The sequence below is a fragment of the Euleptes europaea genome, chromosome 1 (genome assembly GCF_029931775.1).
Source record: "Euleptes europaea isolate rEulEur1 chromosome 1, rEulEur1.hap1, whole genome shotgun sequence".
In the NCBI taxonomy this organism is placed as follows: domain Eukaryota; kingdom Metazoa; phylum Chordata; class Lepidosauria; order Squamata; family Sphaerodactylidae; genus Euleptes; species Euleptes europaea.
In genome coordinates, this window is record NC_079312.1 from 164928488 (window position 1) to 164946077 (window position 17590).

Consider the following 17590-nt stretch of genomic DNA (forward strand, 5'->3'; position numbering starts at 1 on the left):
GCTTTGGACAGAGAGGGAAATTAATTTTTAAAAATCTATTCCTGCAAATGGGGAATATGACAATCCGGACATTGGTTTTGGTCACTTCCATAACTTTCTTGATCAAGTCACTTCTCCCGTTCTTTTTAACTGGCCTCAATGTGGCCGCGGTCCTTAAAAAAAAGAACAACAACAAAACAACCCCCCCAGAAAACAAAACAAAGGGGAGGGGAAGCCCCCAATCACTTACTTTCGAGCAATTTGCATGGAAATCAACCGGACTTTCTTTCCAAGTCATGTCATGACCAAACGGGTAAAGAAAACAGGCGATCCCCCCGGCAGACATCCCGGGGACTGGATCTCCGCGACTAGATCAATCGGCGGTACACTGTGGAGTCAGCCTCCAAGAAAAGATTTCTGTTTTCCTGATGTCTGCAGAGCGCCGGGGGACTAAACTTTTGTTTTTTGTTTTGTTTTTTAAATTTAGTAATGATGGGGCAGGGCAAGGAAAACGGCCGTTCTCCGGAGTGCATTAGATAAGCGAACAGATTTTCCAATATGACAGCTTCCAAAGCCACTTAATCTATACGAGGTGTGTGTCTGCGTGTGTTCCCTCCGACGAATGCCAGATGTGCCTTTTTAAACAGTCTCCTCGTTTTGAAATTCCAAATTATAACTTTGTTTATTTGGGACCTGTGTGGGGGACAGAAAAGGGGGGGGCATTTCCATTGCTTTGCCCTGCGGGACAGCGAGCAGAGTAGAAAGGCGATCGCTTAAAAACAAAATCAAAACCACGAGCCCTGAGAGATCTCTTCTTCTCACTCTGACCTCCACGGTGGATTTTGGCCGTCACCTGCCTGCCGTGTTAGCTACCTAATAACGGAAGTGTCCGCCGAGCGCCTTCCTAGGCACACTTGCTGCCTTGAGCACACTGGAACTTGCTTCTCAGTAAAGAGGTTTAGGATCGTGCCCATAGGATGGGGTGTGTGTGTGGCGGCACCGCTGTGCGGTAGGCGCTCGAAGGTGGCTTTCCCCTGTTGTTGTTAAATTAACAGCTGGAAGCATTTAGAACCCGGTATGATCAGAAACTAAACTTTATATTATTATTTTTTTTGGGGGGGGGGGAGAAAGAGAGAGAAAGGAAGGAAGACAGAAAGACAGAAAGAAGGTTAATAAAGCAGGAAGCACAAGTGAAAATATTCAATTGGGAGACAGCTGAGTAGCTAATGGCCCGATGCGATCAAAATAGTCACTTTGGAGTCCAATTGATTGGAGGGAAAGGGGGGTTAAGTGGTGCTTAATTCTCCCATGGCCGTCAATTGGGCTTAAAAGCGCTTAAGTTTGGTCGGATCGTGCCCCCAATAAGCCTTTTGTTCTCGGCAATTTTGAACTCATCCGGTTCATTCAGAGGGTTTCCATCCAGGCTTTCAGGAAGCCCTGTCCAAGGCACGGGCGATATGAAAAGTGAAACGCGCTTGGATGCAAATGTGTTTTGGAGAACAGGATCAGGGACTGTTCTGGATCTTTCAGAGGTAGCACCCTAAAGAAGGGGACACCTGAAACCATGTACCGCTAACCTTGAAAATAAAATAAATAAAATAAAGAATTAGCCCTGGTCCTGATGTAAACCATTACCAAAAAGTAGGGCGCTTTGGGCGTTGTATATAAAATGACATCATGGAATGAACGTGAAAATCCATTTGCACCTGAGGGCCCAAGACTTCCTTAATTTCTAAAAATGTAGTCCAGGGGACAAGGCATGTGGCCTTATTTCCAGAGGTCTGTGTTTGCTTATAACCGAGGAACTCATCCCTTGCTAAAGGGACAGAGACCCCGCCGTGCGCAGGCGCACACTCTGCCATGCAAACAAAGGGACCGATATTTCCGCGCGTTGCCCCCCAAACACGCTCTGAAGCAATGTGCAAGTCTTATAGGTGGGTTCTGGGTTTCCCAAATTGTCATCACTTAACCATCTCAGGCATTTTTGTATTCTCATTATAATCGGATAAATGTGGGTAGCGGGGCTGTTTCCAGCAGGCCTGGCCTACGTTGGGGAGAGGGGGAAGAAAGCGGTTGAAGGGTTTTTTCCCCCTCTCCCCCCCACTTGTAAAAACGTTGAGATTTCACTTTGATCACGGGGCGCCTGATGCGAATAAAGCTGCCTGCTTGATGAAATGAAAGAGATGTTGGTATCAAGGTTGTGGGCCTGTTTCCAAATCCCGTCTTCAGCTCACACGACCCAAAATTAAACTGATCTTCTATAACCCTTTTCGGAGAAGCCTCACTCACCCGGGCGACTTCTCATTTGTATGATCCACCTTCACGTGGAAGTTTATATTGTGCGTGACGAGATATTTGATAATAAACTGGGCTCGGGTGGGAAACAACAGTTTCATAGGGGGAAAGATGGGGTTTTATATGCGCCCTTGCATTTGTCAGAGTTCCTCTGCGGAAAATAAAGCCTTCTAAATATATGCAAGTCTATTGTGTGTTTTATATGAATATGATTTAGAGTGTTTGCTGCTTTTAGAGGATCGCCCCTCCCAAGCGGGTTTGTATATATTGTATTGGCTTATGAATGGCCCTCTTTGAATTTTACGCAACACAACGTACTTATAATTTATTTTAAACTGACCAGGGGTCCCAAAAATTGACTTCTCCTTTCCTTTGCAAAGCAAAATAAGCCATGTGTCCTTTGGCAAAGTCTAGTGAACTTGGCAAAGTGAACCCATAATGAACAGACATATGTTGAATCCTGTCTATCCTATCTATCAGTCTATCAATCAATCATAAATGACTATAATTACAGATAGAGTATGTGCATGCATACACATATGCATCCATATGTGTGGCAGAAGTGTAGAAACATAAGAGGTTTCATTCTTCTCCATTGATTGTCCACTCATAAGCCAGGCAAGTCATAGACATTATCATGGAAGCTATTGTGGAAGTCTCCTTGGGAGCAAGCACCAGGGAACTGGGCGGGATTTTCATCCAAGTAAACCCGTCCAGGCTCGAACTGTCGGCCTGGCCTCCCTGAGTTCTGTCGGCCTTACTCTAAAGTAGGAACAGAGCCACTGAGAGCATTGGAACGGAGCCACTGAGGACTGACTGCGCTCTAGCATTCTGTTGCCCTCACTGACACATTCCTTCCAATAAACCTAGTATCGTTTGCAGTCTGCACCATTATGGCAGCTTATGTCACATCAGTAATGGCCAGAGGAGAATTCTGTGCCGGACCTCGAATCAGGACAACCCTCAGAGCAGTAAGGACGCTCAGTGTTTACTTTGTGTGTGGTTGGGAAGCTACAATTTATCAGCTTTTATCTTTATTGGGTCCACATGATTTTGAACTTGCAACCCTGGTCTGTGGAAGATCTGAAGCCCCCTTCCCCCGCTTCGAATCGTTCGCAGCTTATGAAGTCCTGTTTAGTAGGCTGGCTTATATCCAATTAAATTTATCTTTGCCATTGGGGGACAATAATCTTTTTCCAAGGGCTTCCTACTTGTAGCTATTGTCTCTGGCCCCGGATTTCCTGAACACACACACCGGCCGCCGAGGATAATCTGCTTTACTGGCGGAGGGCCGGAGTACCCATTGGCTTGATTGAAACGCATCGGGGTATTTTATTTTTCCTTAGGAAGTCATCGCGTTATTGTTGCACCAAATGTAACAGGGCCGTATCACGCCTAGGCTGAGAACCCAAGCACGTTTGCATTGGATGCAATGAGTCTCTACCTCCAAGGAAGTTCATTCAGATGCATAGTGTCAGCGAGGACAACAGGCTAGATGGACAGGTTGCAGGCGTCTGGTGTTTGGAGCTATTTAATCAAACCAAGGCGTGCCAATGTGGGTACTTGAAAATGTCTGGGTGGCTCTTCCGCACACCTTTCAACATTAAGTCCACCCACAATGAACTATCCCCCCCCCCGCATAGCGATTTATTCTACTGTTTAATACAGAGATAAACGAACAGGTTAACTGCTCCGGCTTCATCCCCATATTCGTGGAAAAGCCAACAAGAAAACAAATCACAATGGCACTATATTCGAATACTTTTGCCTCCTTTACTCTGATATTACTCAGATGTTGGCATTTTAAATATATATGGGTACTGTTAGAATGCTAGGGAAACATAAATGAATAGTTGTATTGGTATTGGTTTGTGCTGTACATATGACTACATACACACACACAATTCCGTAAATGTATGGCGGCACACACTAAATGGTGAAACCTTTTTCCTGAAGTCATTATAAAGAGCTTTTTCGTGAGAGATACGCAGATAATCATTATCTATGCAATAAGGCCATTTGAGTACACCTAAAGAACTTTTTATAGTGTCTTTCGCAGTCAAGTGTTCCTTGGTTTGGTCCTAAAAATTTGGTCCTAAAATTAATCCAGTTTTTGTGCTGGATTACATACACCATTTTCTTTCTCGACTTGACAACGGAGCAGATAAGCTACTTTACTGGTGGCAAACGTGTACTTGAGCGTGCTCCCCAACTTCGACGCTCTATAGAGTTCAGTCTCCATTTGCTACGTGGTACGCAAAACCCAGCAGTTGTATTTCCTTGACCAAGTCCACCACAAACAGGAGGGGGGTCAGGGTTCTTTGGAAGTTCCTGCTTTAGCCACCTAGGAAGTGGCTTTCCTAGAAAGTCTGGCCCCAATTGAGTATTTTGCTCCCCCCTCCCGCCCCATATTGTAGGATGTACTCTAAGTGTCTCCATTGTTGTATCAAGCGAGTTGATCTGGAAGCGTCAGATGTAAATTAATTTATTTATTAACATTTCAAAGCTATGCAAAGCGGTGTTGAAACACACTTGGAGGGCCACAAGCAGCCACCCAGATCCATACACATATGTCTAATTACACAAGCAAAGCCCTGCTTGACAATTGACATAATCCGTTTGCCTGTTCTGCTGTGTAGTTATTTCCTTTCCTCTCCTAGTATGGTTTTCTTTCTTTCTTTCTTTCTTTCTTTCTTTCTTTCTTTCTTTCTTTCTTTCTTTCTTTCTTTCTTTCTTTCTTTCTTTCTTTCTTTCTTGTTCAATTCATACGAGGTCCCGTCGCCAGAACTCTTCTCGTGTGCCTTTCTTGGACTGTTTTAATCATACTAATAACTATGATGACCGTGATCAGTACTGTTATCGGTATTATTACCACTACAGCTATTGTTACGATTATTATTCCTATTCCTGTTTTTCTCCTTCCATTTTAAATAGCCATTTCAAAAAAGGGAGGGAGGAAAAAAGAAACCACAGTCATTCTTGGCTGGGAAAATGAAATCTATCAACGATTAAAGAACTCGGCAGACCCTTCGGTTTATTTGCCTTATACTCATTGCCCCCCCCCTTTCTTTAAAAGTGGAGACCAAAAGGAATGTGAGACTTCCAGCCTTCATTCTTCTGTTTTATGGTAGGCAGGGAATTGACTTTGGTGGTTCAAATTCAAGTGCTATGCCTTCGCAGCTGTCCTCTCGGTGCCTCTTCGCAGGAAGCCGACAAATCCTATACTTTAAAACTGGGCTTTAAAAAACACCGCAGCACCGAGACTGGCTGGAGCTTCTATCTACCTATTAAGAGCAATAAATTATGTGCACACCTAGAGGAGTGAGCGATCCTGCGTGTGATACCCCACATGCTTTCGGCAGCAACCTCTTCTGCTCGTCCGCCCGCAAAGCCCAATAAGACTGAGAAGTGATTTTGCCCCTCCAGAATGGGGGAAAGGGGAGCTGATGGATGCTGGAGCATTTATCTGCCCCTTCCACACGCCCCCCTTCCCCCATCGTTGCAAATGTATTGGATTCTTCCTCACCAGGGCAGGTCCCAAAGACATGGGAGGGAAAGAGGGGGGGAATAATGACCCTGGTAAACAATATCTTTATTATTGTGATCCGTATGAATATTGCTCCGTAAAAGGGCGAGTTGAAGGCTGCCTGACAGCTTAATTAAAAGTTTTGTCCAAAAACAACATCCAACTCGTAAAAGCAGGGGAGGCAAAGGAGCCCATCTTTCTAGCAGCCCCCCCCTCCTGTTTTCTTCCTCCTTCCCATTGCAGCGTAGTGTGTTTGGAAAGCGCAGAAGAGTATGAAATTGTGATCGTCGAGAATATTTATTATTTTTGCATATGTGGTGGGATGCTTCTTCCCTAAGGGAGAGGGCTCAAATCAGCAACCGCCGCCCCATACGGCGGACCTAGTGAGGATAAAATCCCAAGTTCAGGTTGACCACATTACTTGTGCCAAGGTAAGACGATGGAGCCGCCATGTTTCGTTTGGATGTTGCTTGAAAGATTCCTAACGAATACATACAACATTCCACCATGTTCTAGTAGATCCACTGTGGGTTTGCAAGCAATATTGCAACGCACTTTCTCCTTCTCTCTTCCCAAGGCACATGATCTCTTTAAAGGTTTTTGATCGCTGTGTCGCCTGATCCTTAGGAACGCAATGAACTTCATCAGAGCGCCTTACTTTTAAATTTCGTGTTCCATTTTGGTCTGCATAGTCATCCTCTTCTTTCCTGGGGCGAGTAAAATAAACTTACGACTATGATTTTTATATTTGCCTGCAAGCTAATTATACCTTGCTGCTTAGACACTACCTGCTGATTTAAAAGGCACATGAGCTACCTATATTTCCAAAAGGTTTTTTTTTTTTCTCTCTCAAAGAGAAGGGGCGAATGAGGTCATCTCACATCCTAGGACTTCTTCGGTATCTTGCCTTTCTGGGACTGCAATTTATTTTTGTTTTTTAAAAGACGTCTTCAGACTTTTCCTAAAGAAATTCTTGGCACAAGCCTAAACGTTCCCAAACAGTCCTTCTCCCCACATATTCGTGTATACCAGCCTGATATGTTTCTGGACTTTGTTATTTGTTCTTGGGAGTTTAATTTACTGCAACACGAATTGACAGGATCTCGCCCCGTGAAGGCATTTTTCCCTCCTGATACTGTGTGAATTTTGTGATGAGGCTTTTAAACTGCCCAAAATTGGAGACAGCGAGGAAGGTTAAGGCGGGAGGATTTCTATGTAAACAAAGCAAACATTTCTCCTCCCCACCCCAATCCTTTCACAGAACAGTGTGATAGAATGAAGCAAGAAATATCAGCGAAGTGATAACCTGATTCTTAAAATAAAACCAAGGCCAGGGTGAGAACATCGAGATATATGCAAAGATGCAACAGAACAGAAGTGCGAGATGTATGATATTCTATTATTATTATTATTATTATTATTATTATTATCCAGATGGATAACATTCTGTTCAGCAGCAAAATCTCTTTGCTGAGCGAGTATGTGTGCTCAAGGTAATCTGAAAGATAGAAGAATTGTAAGCACACACCCTCAGATAAAGATGCTTTCAAGGATGCAGGAGCATTCTAACAACAATCTTGATATGCCTTGCCAAACCTGGCTTTCCACATTCTTCTTAGAAGAAGAAACTTTAGGTTGACAATTGCCAGAATGTCTTATAGGGAATCCTTCTGCCAACTCTAAGTCTGGCCAACAGAAGGGAGGAAAAACCCAAAAGCACCAAATGCTAGGACAAATTACTTTATTGTTTTTAAATCTTAATTCCCCCCACATCTCCCTCGTTTTTAAAAAATAATATAAAATACAGGGCGGGCTAAAGGTCGCCAGGCATTGTGAACGTACATTGATTGACAATAAACAGCTGCATTAAATATTCAATATACCACTCTTACATAATAAATATTTAAACAAACATGAAGGGAGGCTTTCGAATATTTATCAGCCCTCGACTTAATTCACAGGTTCTTATCGGTGCCCTGGTCTGCATCTATCCTGATTTGAATATCCCAAAGTCGTTCAGCCAGGCCTCAAAGGGGGTCAAGTTTTGGGTTTAGATCCTCCGGAAAGTTTCAAAGTTGACTGGGCTGTTTGGCAGTGCTGCAGAAAGGAACCTTCTCTTGAGCAGATGAGGTTCCTGCATACCTGAGATGCATATGGAGGCATCCAGTTCACCCATAAATGTTAGAAACTTGCTACCTGGCATCTATCTATCTATCCATCTATCCATCTATCCATCTATCTATCTATCTATCTATCTATCTAATCCAAAGTTTCCACACACATTATATGGAGATAGGTCCGCCTGGTTAAAGTAAGAGCTTGAGAAATGTTGGAAAACTTACAGAAGAATCTTTCTCCAATCCCCTGGGCTTCTATTAGTTGGATCGACTTTTAAAAAGAAGAAGAAGAAACAGAATGTGCCTCATCACGCCTAAAATGTGACTAGCATGGAAAGGAAGAGAAAAAAAGTGAATGTGGGGGGGGGGGGAATTACAGTTAACACATCCCTTAGACCCTCCCTTATTTCCCCCACCCCTGAGCTACCCCCACCCCATACCCATTTCCGAATCCTCCTGAACAACTGAAAGCAAAATCCAAATAGGAGAGAGAGGGAGAGAGAGAGAGAGAGAACTTCACAAGCCATCCTCTCGGAGTCTGCTATGAATGCTCGCAGGGGGGTGTGCCTGGAAGAAAATGAATACAAATCTGCGATTGATTTTCATAATGTTTCTGCGGTGTTTGAAAACCAATCGTTTGGACCTCTGAGATCCTACCTAAGTGAACCACTCCTACGCTTCTAAGTGCTCCAAACTGATATATGACAATATCTACTTTGGATCACGTGTCCTGGAGAGAGCGACTAAGACGGATCGCGCGTCATCTCGCCTTCCCAAATTTTTCTCCCCCTCTGCACCTCGGATCCCCAACCCCTCTATCTATAGGCGCGTGGACGGGGAGAGGGGAAAAGATGTTTAACTCAGTGAACCTGGGCAACTTCTGCTCGCAGTCGCGCAAAGAGCGGAGCACCGAGTTTGGCGAGCGAGCCGGCTGCGCCTCCAACCTCTACCTCCCCAGCTGCACCTATTACGTCCCCGAATTCTCCACCGTGTCCTCGTTCCTGCCCCAGGCCCCCTCGCGCCAGATCTCGTACCCCTACTCCGCCAACCTGTCCCAGCCGGTGCGCGAGGTTTCCTACGGGCTGGACCCGGCCAATAAATGGCACCCTAGGAGCAATTACGCGTCGTGCTACGCGGCCGAGGAGCTGATGCACCGCGAGTGCCTCCCGCCCGCCACCATGACCGAGATGCTCATGAAAAACGAGGGCGCCTACAGCCACCACCACCACCACCCGGCCGCCGGACACCCGGCGTCGGCGGGCTTCTACCCGGGCATGAGCAAGAACAGCGTCCTGCCGCAGGGCTTCGACCGCTTCTTCGAGAACGCCTACTGCGCCGCCGAGACCCCGCCGGAGACCTGCCTGCAGAAAGGCGAGGGCAAGCTGGAGGGCGAGGCGGCCCAGCCCGCCGCCCTGCCGTCCCGCGGAGACCCGGGCGGAGACCCGGAAGACGAAGAGGAGAACACCAACCCGGGCTCCTCGGCCTCTTCCTCCTCTGCCAACAAGGAGAGCGGCAAAAGCGGCGGCGGCGGCGGCGCGAGTAGGTAGAGCGAGCGAGCGAGCGAGCGAGGGGGAGCGCGGAGCAGTAAATGCAAAGGTTAAGGGACTAGCCCGCTGTTTTTGTCGGTCACATTTTATGTGGAGTTTTATAAGCATTCAAAGGATTTTATTATAACCTACAAAAGCTCTTTCTTGCAACGGGAAGGGCTTTTACGATGGGAACGGCTCTTTGAGGGAGAGGGGGGAAAAGGGGAGATGGTAGGCGGCAGACGCAGTATCTCCGAGTCTGTGAAATTTTAAAAGGCGCACCATGGTGACAAATATTAACTTTGATCATGAACTTTACGCGAGCGTTTTAAAAGGATTTGGGTCCCGGGCTTGGGAGGGTAAAAGGCAATTGGGCAGAACACAGCTTTCGCTTCCTGTCCTCTCGAGGAAGCTCTAAGAGATGCGTAGGGGGGGGAGGGTGTGTGTGTACATATATATATATATATATTATATAATTTATTAAAAATGTATGTCTAGATTGAAATGTGTGTGTCGTTTGGGTGGAGAGAGACCACATTTCCCTGCGATCAACGGACAGTGTTCTGTTTTCCCTAGAAGACTGCGTTGTTTTTTTCTAAACGGAATTTCTGGCTTTCCTTTAAACATCATTTTATTTTGTTGTTAAAGGTGCCTTTAAAAAGGGGGGGGTATTTGCATGAGGATGGAGGGGTGTTTTGTTTTGTTGTTTTTAAATCAGAAACAAAGCAACTGGTCTAAGCAAGTGTTCCCTTCCGAGGACTGGTTATTTTCATTCATATTTGAACGAAGCCTTCTGGAGCATATGCCCAGATGGATGGATGCATGGACGGACGGCCAGAGAGGCAGACTGTCAGCAAGGGCATGCAATCTTCTGCTCGATGCCTCGGTCAAGTTCCTTTTTGACTGCTCAGATCTGTTGCTTTGATTTTTTTTTTTTTTAATTTGTGTCTCTCCCCTCTCTGGGTATGCGTGTGTGCGGCGTGTCTGCGGAGGGTGGCATTCCTGCTAATCAAAAACGTATGCACAACATAATGCCCGGTTCCTATAGCTGCAACATTGCTCACGCTGGCTCCATAGAGAGAGGGGGGCTGCAGATTTGCCTTTTGGAAGCCTGCTTTCCCTATTGCTGCGGTGGTTCCCTCGCCCACCCCCACCCCACCCCAGCAGCCATTGTTGATGGCCACGATGGCCAAGGTTCAAGAACAGAAAGACACCCCCCCCCAATAAAAAGCCCCTCCAAGCTCATATATTCCAAACTTAACAGGCACCACTGTCCTCACGGCTGTGCTATACACGCCTGCTAGGATGCTGGACATGGCAGAGTCTGTGATTCCAGATGCGTGTGCAGGAAACCGTAGTGTGGGTGGATGGGGGGAGATGATGGGTATTTGTTGTTCCATTGGTTTGGTCGCTTTCATTCCTTCCTGGTTGTATTTTCTCCTCTCTTCTTCTTTTTCTTCTCCTTCAAGGTGCCCCCCGCACGAGAAAGAAGCGCTGCCCCTATTCGAAATTCCAAATCCGAGAGCTCGAGAGAGAATTTTTCTTCAACGTCTACATAAACAAGGAGAAAAGGCTGCAGCTCTCTAGGATGCTGAACCTCACCGACCGACAGGTTAAAATTTGGTTTCAGAACAGACGGATGAAAGAAAAAAAACTAAGCAGAGACCGCCTGCAGTATTTCTCTGGGAATCCCTTATTGTGAACCTCTTTTGTAAACAACAACAACAACACACACACAAAATCAAAAATGCTCTCTTGCTTCTTCAAGTATTCTGTGGATGAAGAAAGAGCGTTGCAAGGCCGGCTTGGACTGGGGAGGTGACCAGCGAACCTCAGAGTTGTAAGCCTTTTCCTTCCCTATCTTTGTATGTTTGGGACCTGGTCGGCTGAACAGAAACAAGGAGACACACAAACTTTCCCCCCTCCCCCCCCCCATGACAAACATTGAAAGGACTTGAAGACTGTATGAACTACATTTTTTTTAATTTAACGTGGGTAGTCTCAAAGAATTGGAATTATTATTATTTTTTTAATTATTATGTTCCTGTCTTCTGCCTCATCGCTGTCGTCTTCGCCTTGGAGGGAAGAGCTCACAGACGCCTCGTGTCCTGCTTCTATTGATACTCTGGCTACGCAAAAGCGCCCCCCAAAGACTCCCTGTCCTTGCCTGGGAGGAGGGCGTTGGGCGAGGGTGCGTGCAGACGAGTGTGCATGGGGACCTGCCCACACGTGTTCATCCGTGAGTGCACATAACACCCCTCTCCATTCAGAGTTCCACTGCTGTACGTGTCAAGGACTTATTTAAGCACCCTTTCCACGGATTCGTTTTGCTCGGATGGCGTGTTTTCCATTGTACCTTTTATATATTTGTATTCTATGCAGTCCCGGATTGGTGTTTTGTTTTTTGTTTTGCATCTGGGGGCAGGGTAGGGGGTGGGGGATGGGCAGGGAGGAAGGGGATCGGAAGACAATAAATTTGCAATAACTGTCTCTTAAATGATATGTAAATGCATCCCCCCCACCTCGGACCTGAGACCAGCATCAGCAGCGAGATCAAGAACAACGCCCAGAACAACATTCGCGATTATAAATAAACCTTTGTGTATGTAAAGGAGTGGATCCCGGGAAACTCTGTGAAATTCTGTGGCAAATAAAGACATTTCAAGCTGTTCTACATTATGATTTTATTTGACCAGTTTATTAGTATTTCCCTCTTTAAAGACTCATTGCGGTCAATGTGGTATGGACTTTCCTATAGAACTTTAAATACCTAAATGCTGTGTGTGTATGGTATATATATGTATATACACATATATGAGATATGAGCCAAATTAATATGAACCTTCTGTGTTTAACTAGACATTTGTTGTGGAGTTCATTGTTTTCATCATCGCATTTAAATTTATAGGAATTTCTTGGCCCAGTAATACAGTTCAGCGCTTGGCTCCAGATGTCTTTGTCTGTTTTCCCAATGTACTTAACCTTTTTATTTCTTTTCCCTCTTTCTCCCCCCCCACATCATATTGCAATATGCTAAAAGGGGGCTTAATGAGCAATATTGCCATCCACCCAAACAGTGGTTAAAGAGCACCTCTCGGACGGGACCCGCCTGGAAGCCGAAATTTCTCTAACGTCAAGGAAAAGCGACTCCCCCCTCCCCTCCTCCCCTGGCACAATGCACAAATGCAAAGTCAAGTCCTTAAATCCTTCTTTTAAACAAAAACAAGTTCAACTCCCGGACACGGGATAGGAGTGCAATTTTATTTTAACACAATAAGTCCCCTCCGTTTAAGAAACCCCATAGGATTTCCGAGGGAAAGACATGCATAAGATGCCTGAATTCGGTCATTTAATTTGAGAATTCAGAATTGAAAATGGGGGTGGGGAGGATTGTGGTGTGTGTGTGTGCCTTGGCTCTTGATGCGTATTTGTGTGACTCACATTGGATGTCTAAGCCGAAGGGACAAGCAGAAACAAAAATTTTGTTCCCGTCCACGGGAAAGGCAACTTTTGGGTGGTTGTTTCATGGTTTGGAAAGTACGATCCTGTTCGATGGATATCCTTTGATGTTGCCTCTTTGGGCTTGATTTGTCAGCAATGAGGAAACCCGCAAAAATGTGCTTAGTTTGCAAGAAACGGGGGAGGAGGAGGAGGGAGAGACTTTTAGCCTCATTGATAGATCCGTCTCCCCTTTCGGAATGACATTATCTGAAAAGGGTGATGTAAAAAGGAGTGTTTCTCATTACATGAGATGGGAGGGGGGAGATTAGATCTTCTGGATGGCAACTGCTCCCCCCCCCCAATTTCCCTCTTTCTCCCATCTTTGTTTCCCCTTTGTCTTTTTTCTTCTCCTTTTTTAATGGAATCCTTTCCTCTTCCTTGGATCCAGAACTCAAGGCCTAATGTAGGTATCTTCCTAGAATGGACGGTTCTTTGGGGGTGGGAGTTTCTCCCAAGCAGGCCAGAATGGTTAGGAGCCTTTGGGACCTCAGGGGGACTTGACATCTCCCCAACGAAGCAATGTGGGACCTACCACCACGTGGTGGTGGGTCTACAGTGGGAGATCGGAGGGGAAACAACCACCACAGGGCTCCTAGTTCGGAGACAGCCGCCTCTCGTGAAAGAAGGCCTGGGCAAACCTTTTTCCAGGGCTAGGCAAAACCCATAGACCTAGGTGTAATAAGGTGCGTATAGCCAGGTCAAAAGCCCACTTAATATCCCTTCACCGCGGCGGTTGTCTGGACAAAGGGGGAGAACCAGTCTAGACATTGTAATAAAGGCTGCCGCCCTAAACAGCTTATTTTTTTCCCCTTTAATGACCCCCGTCTGGCCATAGAGAAAGACTTCCGCAGTAAATAGTAAACAAATAAGGGTGTCTCAGCTTAGCTTTCTTCCAGCTCTTTCCCCCACCCACACGCTCTCACTCCCCCCCTCTCCTCCTCCCCCCCTCCATTCCACCCTCCCCTTCCCTCTGGCTTTTGCCGGGGCTGCGACACAATGAAACTGGAGGCCTAGTTCAAAGTTTTCTCGAGCTAAAATGGAATGCCAGTTGTAAAATCCAAGTTTATAGACCATGTGGGACTTTACAAGGGTATTAACCAGCAGTGCGAGGTAGGGATAACCCGTTAATGTTCTTGGGGCTTTTTTTTTTGGGAGAGCGGGGGGGGGGGTATTTTGCTGGGGGAGCCAGCGACCCTCCAGTTTAGAAATATGGCTCAATTTTTAGCCCTGCGATGGAGCGCCGGCTCTCCCCTATCTAAAATTTGGGGATATGGAGGCGGAAGGCGCCAAGGGCCAAGCCTGCTTTGTACACTGAGATTATGCTTGTTGCATGGGGGTGTGGGGGAGAGAGAAGGAGGGGGCTCCTCGAGAGGTGAAAAATGTGAATATATGATGTCTTTGAACTTCAATGGAGTCCAAGTCCATCACCTTTAACCCTTTCCTAATAAACCGGAATCAGAAAGGCCCGCGGTCCCCCCTTTTTCAATGTCCCCGCCCACTGAGTTCCAAGAGGGGGGGAGAAGGCTGGAGCGCTTTTCCAAAAAAAAAAAAAAAAACCCAAAATACAAATTTCGAACCGATCCTGGTGTTTATGGCACTTCACATTTAACTCGGCCGCGCGGTGCTTTTTAATGCCTCTCCGAGAAGGTTAAGGCAGGCGCAGCCCCCCAACGCAAGGCACACGCAAGCTTTATTATTGTGATAAACCTTTCGATATCTTAACGCGCGGAAAGTTTTTATAACTTTGTTTGGCGTAAAAGTTTTACAAGCCCCCCCCCCAGCTCCGTTTCTCTTTCTCTCCTCCTGCTCCTCCTCCTCCCCCCTCCCTCCGAATTCTTCGCAGGCATGGGAGGCTTCGCATAAGACAACTTGATTTTTTTCGCTCGGAGGGTCCATCCGGATCAGCGCTCCCTCATAGGCTGGGGATCCAGGGTGTAAAGCCACGTTAATGAGACCCGGGCTAATTGTGAAGGACCGCGCGCCCAGCCAGCCAACCTGTTTCCTGCCCCTGCCAGGGAAACCCTTCCCATAACGTGTGGGAAGCCGCCAGTAGATGACTGAGTTGGGAGATGGAGAGGAAGGCGAGGGGACCACCCTGGCCTCCTTAGGATTTCCAGAGAAGGCTCCTTTTCTTTGACAGGAGGGCAGGAAATATCTCCTCCAATCTGGGGGGGGTGGGGGGGTCGTTCGATTAGCTTCTCCCCCCTCCCTTTGAAGATGGGTCCCAAGAGTGGGTAGAAAGTGTGTATGTTTGGGTGCGTGCGCTGTATATATATATATATATACACATATCACGTTTAACTGGTGGTTGTAAGGGCTTGAGCTCTGCTGGACGCGGCCGCTCACACGCGCGCTGATGCCACCTCTCCACGCGGGCCTGCGAGGGTCCCCAGCTGCGTGTGAATGTCCACCTCCATTGAGTTTGGGCGTGCAAAGACGTAAACCTGACTGTGTGGCGAGCTGGGGCTCCCGGGGGGCGAGTCCTCCTCCTCGGTGACATCACGTAGGCAGGATCGCCCCGGCCGGCTCTCCAGCCGAAACCCGCCAGACCGTCGGCCCTGGGCCAAGCTGCCCGCTGCTTTTCCTCCGAGAAGGGCTGCTGGCTTCGGAAACTGGGAACTGGAGAGCCCCCCGCCCCCAGGGACAGAGCCGGTGGCTCTGGCAAGTGGACTTGAAGCAAGCTGACCATCTCCCTGGAGACAGCCTTCGCTTGGTGGCGGACTGGGGGGGGGGGGAGAGTATGACTTTGCCCGTTGCTCACAAGAAACTTCTGCGGGAGGCGCCCCTCGGCCACGACGGAGAAACCTGTAAATAAGAGACTGTCCTCTTTTCCATGTTGCTGGAGCGCGCTGGGGCTTAAAGACTCTCGTGGGTCGTTAACTGTTTTCCTCTCCCCCCCCCCCACTTTCCAACGGTGCATAATTGAATGTGCGATTAATTTTACCTCCTGTTTTTTTTTTTAAATACCTCCGATGGGCACAAAATTAGATAAAAGGGAGGCAGGATAGGATAAGGCCTGGTGGATTTATTTGAATGGTGGATTCGCGAGCTGAAGGTGTGCGCGCGTTTGTAAATTGCGTCTGTTTCAGCACACGGGGCAATTGTCGTTTGCAGGATGCAATCCAGTTAACGCCATGAGACGAATGGGAACTCTTTTCTCTTTTCTTTTGCAAGCCAAGCAAGAAGGGCCGCGATCGGCTTTTAGATTATTATATATACGCGCATGCACACATCCTCAAAATGGCGTCTCATTAAGGCCCTGTTTATATGCTTTTAATAAAGTTAAAAACGGCTCGGATGTTCAGCATATGTTCGGCTTAAGCACGTCCCTCTGCTTTCGATAACCCCCCGAAATACAACATGCAACCGCAAGAATGCGGTTCGCAGCCTAGTAGGGCTTTTGAATCGTTCGCTGCAGCGGCTGAAAATTGATGGTGTTGTTGATGGTAGCTGTGCAAAATGTAATTCTAATTTCTTTTTGGCAGAGAGAGGGAGAGAGAGAGAGTCCAGAGCTTTCTTTTTTACTTGTTTACTGGCTAGAAACCAGAACACAAACACATTTTTGCTGGTGCCCTGCCAGAAATTTTGTTAGTCTTTAAACTGCTCTTTTCTATCATTATTGACAGGCTAACACGGCTACCCATGGCGATCTATATTTATGCGTGCATTGCAAATTATTCCGAAGCACCTGGGCAGACCCTCTCTGCAGCCATGCTTTTTCGAAAGTTTTCAGTGCAAAGCTCGATGCGTTGGGTCGAGCGGTGGCTCAGACAGTCCGATCCAATTGTGTCGTTTGCCTGTGGCCCCCGAAAGCGATTCCCAGTGAGATTATCAGCCAGGGCCCCTTCGTGCGTGGGAGCGCGCCCGATTACTCCGAAGAAAGACCTATTTTCCAAACAACTCCTGAGTACGGAGAGTTTGTTCCGCGGAGTGCAAACAGCTATACTGAAATGCCAATTAGGTGAATGAAACAGAATCTGCCTCGCAACCGAGAACCAATCTTTGGAACAGATCGAGGCAGGAAACAAGCTGAAAGGGATTTATAATCGCGGTGTTATTTTAACCTCCCGCCCTACAGAAGGAGATCCCAACACTTATTGCATTGGGAATGGGAAGGGGGGCGGCTGGCAAAGCAGGGGAAGGAAGAATATTTATTTTGAAACCATCAGTAAATCCGTTTTTGCACGTTTACTAAAATGGACGGGGCGATCAATACAGTGTAGAGAGAGGGGGGATTTAATATTCACAGTGGCTTTTTGCAACTTTTACAAAACTAATTTTACATATTTTAACATTGTTCTTTTTCACACACACACACCCCACCAAAGTATTTCCATTATCCCTCTCCTGGGGAAGTTTCCTTTCTCGTATTCCAATCGAATTATATCTAGGAACTGATACACCTCTGATATATTTTCGAAATACTTCCTTGCACCCTCTAAGAATCGAAGTACATATGGAAATTGTGGTAAGATACGTTATTATGGCTAAATCTTTTCTATTATTGCCTCTGGTCTGCCTTTTAAGTTTGCTCCAGAATTTATTTCATTAATTGGTTCCTAAAATCTTGCCACACACGCAGCATTAATCTATAGATGATAGATGATAGATAGATAGATAGATACATAGATATATACATAGATAGA

General features: G+C 46.6%; 1 protein-coding gene across 1 annotated transcript; it reads left to right on the forward strand.

Moving 5' to 3' along the window:
- The first annotated feature begins 8768 nt into the window (after window positions 1-8768).
- On the forward strand, window positions 8769-11159 carry HOXC11 (homeobox C11). Its single transcript, XM_056863106.1, has 2 exons — window positions 8769-9456; window positions 10913-11159. The coding sequence occupies exons 1-2, from the start codon at window positions 8769-8771 to the stop codon at window positions 11143-11145; spliced, it is 921 nt and encodes a 306-aa protein (XP_056719084.1). The 3' UTR covers window positions 11146-11159.
- The last annotated feature ends 6431 nt before the right edge of the window (window positions 11160-17590 follow it).

Excerpts from the sequence above, each read along its gene's own strand:
- HOXC11 (XM_056863106.1), top strand. The coding sequence starts at position 8,769 with ATGTTTAACTCAGTGAACCTGGGCAACTTCTGCTCGCAGTCGCGCAAA. Across the intron at positions 9,457-10,912 it reads CGGCGGCGGCGGCGGCGCGA|GTGCCCCCCGCACGAGAAAG; the intron begins GTAGGTAGAGCG and ends TTCTCCTTCAAG.